We start from the raw sequence: 10885 nt of genomic DNA, 5'->3' as shown, positions 1-10885 counted from the left end.
ATATGGGGAGAAGGCAGGTACGGGGTACTGAGTTTGGATGATCAGCCATGATCTCATCGAATGGTGGAGCAGGCTCGAGGGGCCGAATGGCCTACTCCTGCTCCTATCTTCTATGTTTCTATGTTTCTATGACCAGTTACAACTATCGAGGAATTTTGCTGGAGCTCTTTCCTAGAGGTTTTATGAAGAGTTTCAATGGGGTCGACAGATGTTTCCACTTGTGGGGAAAGAACTAGGAGTTTGTGTAGTTTAGCTGTGACCTCTGCAAATAATTGCTGTTTATAAAATGCAATTTTGTTTTCAAGAATCGTTCAATGATTTTTTTTTGAAGGGGCACGGTTAAAGAAGAGTTCAAGAAGTAGAAATATGATTAATTCCTGAGTTAGGACATTCAACATTCCTACATTACAACAGCGACTACACTTCAAAACTACTTCATTGGCTGTAAGGTGCTTTGGGACATCCTGAGATCGTGAAAGGCGCTGTAGAATGATAGCTTCACTAGGCTGGTACCTCATTCTCCGGTATTCCTGGTGCTGCTCCTGGCTCACTCTTCTACACTTGCATTGAAGCAGGGTTATTTTCCTGGCTTGTTGGTGATCAAGCAGTGAGGGCCACCAGGTTACATATTGTGGTGGGATACAATTCTGCTGCTGCTGATGGTCCGCAGCACCTCATGATGTTTGGACTACTAGACCTGTCCTTAGTCTGTCTCCCTTAGCCTGGTGGTAGTGCCACACTACACGATGGAGAGTGGTGCAGCCATTATATATCAGCCTACATTAGACGGTCAAATCCTGCAGGGAGGCTCCAGGCCACAACTTCTGACACTAGAGCAGAGAAAGTGAGTGCAATGGGCCCGAGGGTCAGTTGCTAAGATGTTATTTGGAGCAGGAATGGAAGACTGACCCTTGGGAACCAGCGGAGACAGGCTGACAGACGGACCGTTTGCCTGCCTGCCTCTCTTCCGCGGCTATGTTCGCGCCCGGGTGGCGCTGCAGATGGGGCACGCGGTGTCCGCCGGCACGCTTGAGGCCTTCCGCGACCGGTGGGCGCCGCGGGGACTGGAGTGCATCATCACCCCGGCCAACGCAATTTTAACTTAATTTGTTCAGTTTTATTTTATTTGTTTAATGAAAAAGAGTGACAGGCTGACAGATACAGCGTATCAAGAATGCAAACTACCTCCCCGAGTAACCCGTGGGAACAGGAACCCGCCACACTGGGATTGGCTCCAATTCCTGCCGCACTCGGAGCCCGGCCATAAAGCGGCTTGGTGTGGGAGGAGATTATTATTCTACTTGCAGCAACCAAGATGGGCCATTGGACGGTTGGCTGCTCTCTCTGCCTCTTCGCTGGGCTCTCCTTACTCCGAGCCCAGCCACTGCTTCTCGGCGATGATGTTTGTCCGACAGACCCAGGCTGGAGATTTGAGTGCGGCCACCCAGACATTAGCAGCACCGACTGCATCAGCCAGGGTTGCTGCTTTGACCCGCGGGGCTCGAATGTCCATCCCTGCTTCTACAGTCTGAGGAACAGCCCAGGTAACAAAGCGCTCCTCGACCCGATTCTAGAGGGAATACTTGTGGGGATGGGGGAGGAATCCAACTTGTAGACCAGGACATGATCCACGGACTTGTTGCTGTCTCATTCTGTGTAATGGGGCAGGGTGGACATGTCTGTTGACCGAACTCCTCCCGTGGAGTCCTGAGTGTAGCTGCTTCCCCTTGGTGTATGGTATTGTAATTAACTAAATAGAACATCAAGGTGTATGGCTGTTCCTCCCGCCATCATATTGAAGGCAGGTGTCAATAGTTGAGGTTCGGGGTATTGGAAGGAATTAGCTCGGTTTGTGAATACTTGCTGGAATGAGGAAATGGTGTCCAGTTTGATTCAGTTGAAGTCAAGTAACCTGCTGCTGAAATTGTATAATGAGTGACCCTATTGCTCTGCGAAGGTGTTGATTCTGTCGATCAGGTGGTTATTGGGCATTATTAATGGTACATGTCTGGTCTACAATGGCAGTAAATCTCAAACCTGTGCTTCATCTAATGGTGGTAGGGTGGAGCAAGTTTGGCCTTGACGGTTGATCCACCTGGTGAAGGAACATTGGTGGTAAAATTGGCCTTTCAGTAGAATTGGTAATGTGTTGAGTCTGCAGGATCTCTTCTACAGGTTGGTTGGTCAAGCTGTTACTGGATTAGTAGTTGTTGAGAACATGGAATCTTCTGTAGGCTACAATTTATATTTATGAATTCTCTCATTGAATAGCCAGTCACACCCACAGTAGTGGAAAGGTAACTGCTGTTGCAAGGAAGGTTTTTTGATGGTAAATATCTGCCACACCTGATGCATGTGTTTGGGTTGTTGCTTATAAATATTGGTGGCCTGCAGTAGACCTTTGGACTCCAATGTTTTGATTTCCATGTGGTTTGGAGTTTGCTGCTGATTGGTACAAAGTAGCTCCCACCTTATGATGTTCTCTTGAATGGTGGTAGCAAAAAAAAATCACTATCCAGTCCAGAGCTTCCAATGCAATAGCATGGATATCTTGTAGGCTGCCTGAGAATTTCATCTGAGGGCAATGCTCAATGTTGTGATCCAGGGTCTAATTAGGAGCTCCACAGTCGCATGATGGGCATGCTTTAATCTTCCACCTATGCAGATGGTGGCAGCATCTACCATGACTGGTTCTGAGGCAGTTGATTGTCCTAGTTTGATCCTTCAGGCTGTACTATGAAGTCCTCTATGGAATCCATTTGGAATGTTGCATTTCACCATCTGTCAAGACTGAAGGGTTTTGGCAAGTGTCCAAAATTGCTTTCTAGATTTGAGATGGGTTGGCCTAGATCGGCATGTCTCTTCTGGTGTAGCGGTAGTTGCATCTGAGACTGCATATTCACAGCGTAAGTGTGGTGACCAATTACCTGTGTCATTAAAAAAAACATCTGGTTCACTAATTTCCTTTTTTGGGGAAGGAAATCTGCTGTCTTTGCCTGGACTGGCCTATGAGTCCAGACCCACAGCAATGTGGTTGACTCTTAGCAGCTCTCTGAAATGGCCCAGCAAGCCACTGAGTTGTACCAAACCACTGACTGTCACTGGGAACCTTCCCCCACATGGAAGGCAGCTCACCACCACCTTTTTATGGGGCAATAAATCCCAGCCTTGCCAGTGACCCCCACATCCTGTGAATTAATAATAAAACAATAACTCAATCTGAAATCACTGCTAGCCATGGGTCAAGTGATATGCAGTTGGGATATAGATCAGTCATGATCTCATTGAATGGTGGCACCGGCCTGAGGGGCAGACTGGCCGAGACCTGTTCCCAGCTAATATAAATGCATCCTTGCTCACTCCACTGTCAAACTAAATGGTTGTGCTTCTACTTGGATTCTAGTCCTGTTCCTGCTGTGAGCTGGTCTGTGGCTTTTGAGACTCTGTCCCTCAAGTCTCTGGTCTGAGACCTCTGATTTCTCCACGAATGAGCAGTGGAATTGAATTGTAATTCTCTTGCAGTGTGCACAGCGGATGGTCAGTTCATCATAGTGATCTCCAAGACCCTGACCCTTCCTGCCCTCAACCTGTCATCTCTGTATGTGAAAGATGGACAAGAAGCAGAGTGCAGGCCTAAACTAACCACTGCCCAGCTTGCGACCTTCCGCTTCCCGATTACCTCTTGTGGCTCGACCAAGCGGGTGAGTATTAATGGGCCGAGCATTCTCCACCTGAATGAACCAGCTCCCTATTAACCAGTGTCCTCATTGCAGGAGGAGAATGGAACCTTGGTGTATGAAACGGATGTGTTGGGTAAGAGGATGATTCTGACTGGGAAACTGGGCTCAATAACCCGAGACAGCACCTTCAGGTAGGAGGATGGTGGGGAGATGTTGGGGTTGGAGGGATGTGTTGCTGGATGAAGCTCCACCTGCTATTGTCTCTCTGCAGCCTGCATGTCCAGTGCAAGTACAAGGGGAGGAAAGAGACTGGCTTACAAATCAATGCCACGGTTTACACGGCTCCTCCACCACCTCCAGCTTCTGATGATGGGATTCTGAAACTGGAACTGAGAATTGCAAAAGGTACAACGGCCCTGGGTAATGGTGACAGAAGCACTGGGAATGTGTCGATGCAGGGAGTTACTGATTCTTCTGTCTGCCTTTCAGGTGGTAACTACAGATCCTGGTATGTGGATAGTGACTACCCCATTCAGAGTATCCTTCAGGACCCGGTGTTTGTGGAGGTTCGTGTCCAGGACCGCACGGACCCAATGATTGTCCTGAGGTTGCATGACTGCTGGGCGACTCCTGTCCCAGCCCCAAACTTCGAGGTGCAATGGAGTTTACTGGTGGATGGGTAAGGAAAAGTTGAATGGAAGGGCTAATGGTTATAGAAAATGATGATGGGCAGGGAAAGATCAACTGTTCAATCAAGCCTGCCCTACACTGACACTAGCATTGTGACTAGACCGTTCCTACTCATCTGAATAACCACGCAATCTCCTGGGAGAGACAGAAAACCCAGGACCAATGAGAGGGAGGTGGGTGGGGGAATACTGATTCCTCTGATTGCATCAGGTGATTGCATCCAGTCCTGGAGATCACATGGGCCACACTCTGCCAAATGTTAATTGTGAAGACACTTGCCTTCTATGTGATCGGAGCTCTGCTTCTGGCCAAGGACCAGTCCAGCTCTCCCCTGGTAGGTAGGCAGCAAATTGGAACCAACCCTTTGTCTGTGTTCTAGTCACTTGCTACTGTCTAGCCGGGGGGGGGGGTAGGAAGTAGAACCACCCAACATTAGTCTATTCCTACTCTTGCCCAAACACCTCCCCATGTCCTCGTATGTCAAACTAATAATCTCAGCAAGGATGCTATACAGCCCTTTATAGATCTCCATCAGGCCACCTCTAATTCTATGCTGGTCAAGGATAAATAGACACCGCTCAATGTGTCTGAGTAGCTAAGGTGCTTGTAGCTAGGATTCATTCTTGTAGTTCCTCAGTACCTTCTCCCATGGAAGCAGAGGGTAGTGGTTGATGTGTTTTTTTGTGACTGGAAGGCTGGTTCCAGTGGAGTTCTGCAGGGCTCAATACTAGGTCCCTTGCTTTGTGTGGTGTATATATCAACAATCTTGACTTGAATATAGGGGGGTATGATTAACAAGTTTACAGATGGTACTAAAATCTGCTGTGTGGTTGATACTGAAGGAAGCTGTAAACTGCAGGAAGATATCAATAAATTGGTCAAGTGGGCAGAATAGTGGCAAATGGAATACAACCTGGAGATGTGAGGTAATGCATTTGGGGAGGGCAACAAGGAAAGGGAATACACATTAAATGGTAGGACACGAGTAGTGTAGAGGAACAAAGGAACCTTGGCGTGCATGTCCACAGATCCCTGAAGGTAGCAGGCCAAGTAGATAAGGTGATTAAGAAAGCATATGTAATGCTTGCCTTTATTAGCTGTGGGATAGAAAACAAGAGCAGGGGGGTTATGCTTCAACTGCATGAAACACTAGTTAGGCCTCAGCTGGAGTACTGTGTGCAGTTCTGGTCACCACATTACAGGAAAGATGTGATTGCACTAGAGGGTACAGAAGAGATTTACAAGGATGTTGCTGGGAGTAGAGAATCTTAGCTATGAGGAAAGACTGGATAGGCTGGGTTTGTTTTCCTTGGAACATAGGAGGCTGAGGAGACCTTATTGAGGTGGGTAAAATTGGGGGGCCTAGATCAAGTGGATAGAAAGGTCCTATTTCCCTTGGCAGAGGGCTCAAGAACCAGGGGGCACAGATTTAAAGTAATTGGTGGAAGGTTTAGAAGTGGGTCATGTGATTAGGCTGGATAGCTTTGTTGGCCGGTGTGGACGCTGTAGTGTATGTACTTTGCAGAAGGACCTATATTCTGCAGCCCCTGTATACTGCAGTACCAGTAGTGACCACCCCTGTATATAAGCCTGTGTAGTAACATTTGCATAGTAGTTCCAGGTTGCCTCCATTCAGTAAAGACCTGTTATAACCAACTCCTGCAGTCCGTGTCTCAATTATACACGGACATAATAGACGCGATGGGCCAAAATGGCCTCCTTCCGTGCTGTAACTTTCTATGATTCTATGAGGGGACCAAAACTAGGTGTAGTACAATTGATGCAGTCTATCCAATGACATGCATAGTGACTGAATGTTGTCCTTTGATTTGTATTGAATAGTTCTATGAATACAATCCAATACCCTGTTGGCTTTAGCTAAGTTTCTCTACATGGGTCAAGAGAAAATGTTCAGGATCATTCAGTATTGTTCCACTAATGCAGCAGTTACTATTGCACTAACAAAGCTGAACGTGACCCTAGCTTTAGGAGTAATGGGGTGAACTAATTGGTACATTGTAGATGGCTACTTTCTCATCGAAGGAATGGCTTGCACTCTAACCCTTGCAACCAATGAATGAAAATCCCTTTTTTTTTTATTGGATCAGTTTATTTTCCTGCTCCCACTGACTGACCCTCCTGTTGCAGGTGCCCCTATGAGGGTGATGACTACCAGACCCTCCTACACCCAGTGGATGTGTTTTCTGGCCTGCAGTTCCCAACCCATCACAAGCGGTTTGAAGTGAAGACTTTTGTTTTCCTGGATGGAGATTCTGCCCAGCCCCTCACTGGACAGGTAACCAAACAGGAGTCTGAGCCAATGAAATCCTTTACTGGCTCCTTGTATAATAGCCTGGTTCATCTGTCTGCATGAAGCTCGCTGTAAACTCCTTTCTGTTCTAGGTTTACTTGCACTGCAGTGCTGAGGTGTGCTCCCCCTCTGCTCAGGATGACTGTACATCCAAATGTGGCCGAAGTGAGTCTTTGATTTAATCTCTTGCTGATTTTGTTCTGATGCAGAATTAGTTTCTAGTCAAAGCAAAAATAATTTGCTGGTGTTACAGTAATATCTGGCCAGTTCCCAGTTCCCTACAACGAGAGGTTTATCACTCTCTCCCTTCCCATTGAGAGCAGGTTTGTTCATATTGGAAGGACCCTTATCTATAAATGGGAGCCAGAACTCTTAACCAGAATCTCCAGGGCCTGACTGCAATCGTCAGAACATAAGAAATAGGAGCAGGAGTTGGCCGTTTGGCCCCTCGAGCCTGCTCCGCCATTCAATAAGATCATATCTGATGACCTCAACGCCCCTTTCCTGCCTGCTCCCCATAACCTTTGACTTCTCTGCAGCTCAAATATGTATATCTCTGCCTTGGATATCTTCAATGACTCTGCCTCCACAGCTCTGGGGTAGAGAATTCCAAAGTTTCACGACCCCCTGAGAAGAACTTCCTCCTCATCTTTTCAAATAGGCGACCCCTTATCCTGAAACTGTGCCTCCCCCCAGTTCTAGATTCCACCCTGAAGGAAACATCCTCCCTGCATCTACACTTGAGCCTCCTCAGAATCTTATGTTTCATCTAAATTCCAATGAGTATAGGCTCAACCCTGCTTCATAAGACAACCCCTTCATCTCAGGAATTAATCTAGTGAACGTTCTCTGGACTGCCTCCAATGCAAATATATCCCCCCTTTTTTAAATAAGGAAACCAAAACTACGCAGTACTCCAGGTGTGGTGTCACCAGTGCCCTGTACAGTTGTAGCAAGCCCTCCCCACTTTTATACTCCCATCACCCCTTGCAATAAAGGCCAACATTCATTTGCCTTTCTAATTACTTGCTGTACCTGCATGCTAACTTTTTGTGTTTGATGTACAAGGACTCCCAGATCCATCTGTACTGCAGCATTAGACAGTCTCTATATTTATATATATTTTTTTAAATTTGCTTTAAAATTTCCAACCAGTGGATAACCTCAGTTTCCCACATTATACTCCAGCTGCCAAATTTTTGCCCACTCACCCTATCCATATCCCTCTGCAGACATTTTATGTCCTCACAATTTGCTTTCCCACTTATCTTTATCATTAGCAAATTTGGCTACATTACACTCCCTTCATCCAAGTCATTAAAATAGATTGTAAATAGTTAAGGCCCCAGCACTGATCTCTGGCACCCCACTAGTTAGTTTGCCAACTGGAAAATGACCCATTTATCCTGACTTTGTTTTCTGTTAGTTAGCCAATCTTCTATCCATGCTAATATATTACCCCCAACCCATTGAGCTCTTATCTTGTGCAGTAATCTTTTATGTGACACCTTATCAAAGACCTTTTTTGGAAATCCAAATACACTACATCTACTGGTTCCCCTTTATCCACCCAGCTTGTTACATCCTCCAAGAACTGTAGTAAATTTGTCAAACATGATTTCCCTTTCATACAATTAAGCAGAGTCAACATGGCTTTATGATCTAAATGTCCTGCTATTACTTCCTTAATAATGGATTCCAGCATTTACCCAATGACCGGCTAACTGGCCTATAGTTTCCTGCTTTTTGCCTCCCTCCTTTCTTCATTTGTTACATTTGCAGTTCTCCGACTGCTCCAGAATCCAGGGAATTTTGGTAGATTACAGCCAACACATCTGCTATCTCTGCAGCCACTTCTTTTAGACCCTAGGATGCAGGCCATCAGGTCCAGGGGACTTGTCAGCCTTTAGTCCCATTAGTTTGCCTAGTACTTTATATCTCTAGTGATAGTCATTGTTAAGTTCTTCCCTCACAAAAGCCCCTTGATTGATTATCAATTATTATTGGGATGCTTTTGTTGTCTTCTACTGTGGAAACTGATATGAAATATTTGCTCAAAGTCTCTGCCATTTCCCTGTTTTCCATTATTAATTCCCCAGCTCCAACATTTACTTAGCTACTCTCTTCCCTTTATGTATCTGTAGAAGCTCTTGCTGTCTCTTTATATTTTTTGCTAGTTTACACATCATCTATTTAGTCATCCTTTGCTGGTTTCTAAGGCCTACCACTAATCTTCACAACATTGTATGCCTTTTCAATCAATTAGATGCCTTCCTTAGTTAGCCACAGATGGTTCATCCTTCTGTCTTTCTTTCTCACTGGAATAAACGGAGCGTTATGAAATGGCTGCCACTGCTTATCTACTGTCTTACCCTTTAATCTATTTTCCCAGTCTACTTTAGCCAACTCTATCTTCATACCTTTGTAATTGCCTTTATTTAAGTTTAGGACACTAGTTTCAGACCCAAATGTCTTGCCCTAAAACTTCTCATACTATGATCACTGTTCCCTAGGGGATCATTAATCCTGTCTCATACACATTACCAGATCTAAAATAGCCACCTCCCTAGTTGGTTCCACAACGTTTTGTTCTAAGAAACCATCCTGAATACAATCTATGAACTCTTCCTCAAGGATACCCTTGCCAATTTGATTTGTCCAATCTACATGAAGATTAAAATCACCTATGATTATCACAGTACCTTTCTTACAAGCCCCTATTATTTCTTGATTTATACTCTCTCTGTCGCTCCTACAGTGTAGCTACTGCGGGGGGACCTATAGACTACTCCCACCGGTGACTTCTTTCCTGTACTATTTCTTATCTCCACCCAAACTGATTCTACATCCTGCTCTTCTGAGCCATATCATTTCTCGCCACTGCACTGATCTCATCCTTTATTAACAGAGCTACCCCACCTCTTCTTCCTTTCTGCCTATCTTCTGAAATGTCAAATACCCCATAATATTCAGTTCCCAGCTTTGGTCACCTTGCAACCATGTCTCTAATGACTATCAGATCATGGCCATTTATTTCTCTTTTTGCCATCAACTCCTCTATCTTGTTACGAATGCTGCATGCGTTCAGATAGAGCTTTTAATTTTCCCTTTACCATTTTTACCCACTCTGAAACTATTTGCCGGTGCATGCTTATGTTTGTACGCTCTGTCTCCTGTCACACTCTGGTTATCGGTTCTCCTATTGCTACCCTGCACTATTGCCTTCTCCTCCTTTCTGTCTTTCTAAATTCCCCTTCGCCTCAATCCCCCCTCCCACTAATAGTCTCAGTCTAGGTAGTGTCTAGCTGTTTGCCCATCATTGCAAACATTGAACTGGAAGTGCAGATGGTGTAACGTGGGTTGGTCTCTGGCTATATAGCAGGTAAAGTGTGATCTCCAGTGTCTAGTCAGGAGTTTTCTTCTTGGAGATGATACATGGGTGGGTCAGGACAAAACTGTCTGCTAACAATGTCTCATTTCCCAATAGAGAGACGCAGGAGTACAGGTGACCATGAGGGAACATTGGTGAGTGCTCCTGGTCCCATCATATTCCTGGAAGGTGAGAGTCATCTGTCTAAGAAGCTGCTTGAAGAGAATGGTAAGTGGAGGTTCTTCAATAGGCCACTGTGAACCCTTCCGAATATAACACCTTGTGTCTCCCAATAGATGCTGCTGGGTCTCCTTCTCGGTTTCTGCGTGGAGCAGCCATTGGCTTCATGGTGGTGGCTCTGTCCCTGTTGGTGGTGATGGCTGCAGTGTACAGGATGAAGAAACCAAGAGCTCTCTCTTCCCAATGTAGTGAGATTGAACTGTAGACCTGAACAAATAAACCAGCTGGACAGATGTGTGCCTTTTGGGTGTTGATGTGAATCATGAAATGGCTATTAGGAAGTCCTAGGTACACTAGTAGTAAACATTAAATCCCACTGACTGGAGGGACAAGGTGTAAACTGAGCAAAGCTTTACCGTCAGACATGGTAACTATCTAATCCAGCACTCCTTGTGTCTAGTTGAGGTTGGGGGGGGCCCCCCTGCCCCCACAAGAAAAAGCAAAGCCCTGGCTTTTGTCAGCTGACAAGGTGGGGGGGTCATTGGGAAATCCTTTTGCTCTAAAGAATGACCTGATTACAATGTGCATTAGTACTTACAGTAATATTGTCTTAGGCTGCCCTGCATTCAACTTCTAACCAGTTTTTTCTTTATT

General features: G+C 45.6%; 1 protein-coding gene across 1 annotated transcript; it reads left to right on the top strand.

Moving 5' to 3' along the window:
- The first annotated feature begins 1286 nt into the window (after nt 1-1286).
- Nucleotides 1287-10524, top strand: LOC147120769 (zona pellucida sperm-binding protein 4-like). The gene is made up of 9 exons (XM_085978382.1): nt 1287-1544; nt 3523-3701; nt 3774-3871; nt 3952-4085; nt 4170-4359; nt 6519-6666; nt 6774-6846; nt 10169-10279; nt 10348-10524. Exons 1-9 carry the CDS (start codon nt 1316-1318, stop codon nt 10494-10496), a joined length of 1311 nt encoding a protein of 436 aa, XP_085834508.1. The 5' UTR covers nt 1287-1315; the 3' UTR covers nt 10497-10524.
- Nucleotides 10525-10885: the final 361 nt, after the last annotated feature.

Source organism: Somniosus microcephalus, chromosome 3 (assembly GCF_052327205.1).
Source record: "Somniosus microcephalus isolate GS21.2 chromosome 3, FLI_Smic_1.0, whole genome shotgun sequence".
Classification (NCBI taxonomy): domain Eukaryota; kingdom Metazoa; phylum Chordata; class Chondrichthyes; order Squaliformes; family Somniosidae; genus Somniosus; species Somniosus microcephalus.
Note: the sequence above shows the minus strand (reverse complement) of the source record. Positions and strands in the feature narration are given on the sequence as shown.

Excerpts from the sequence above, each read along its gene's own strand:
- LOC147120769 (XM_085978382.1), top strand. The coding sequence starts at position 1,316 with ATGGGCCATTGGACGGTTGGCTGCTCTCTCTGCCTCTTCGCTGGGCTC. Across the intron at positions 4,360-6,518 it reads TGGAGTTTACTGGTGGATGG|GTGCCCCTATGAGGGTGATG; the intron begins GTAAGGAAAAGT and ends CTCCTGTTGCAG. Across the intron at positions 6,847-10,168 it reads TACATCCAAATGTGGCCGAA|AGAGACGCAGGAGTACAGGT; the intron begins GTGAGTCTTTGA and ends ATTTCCCAATAG.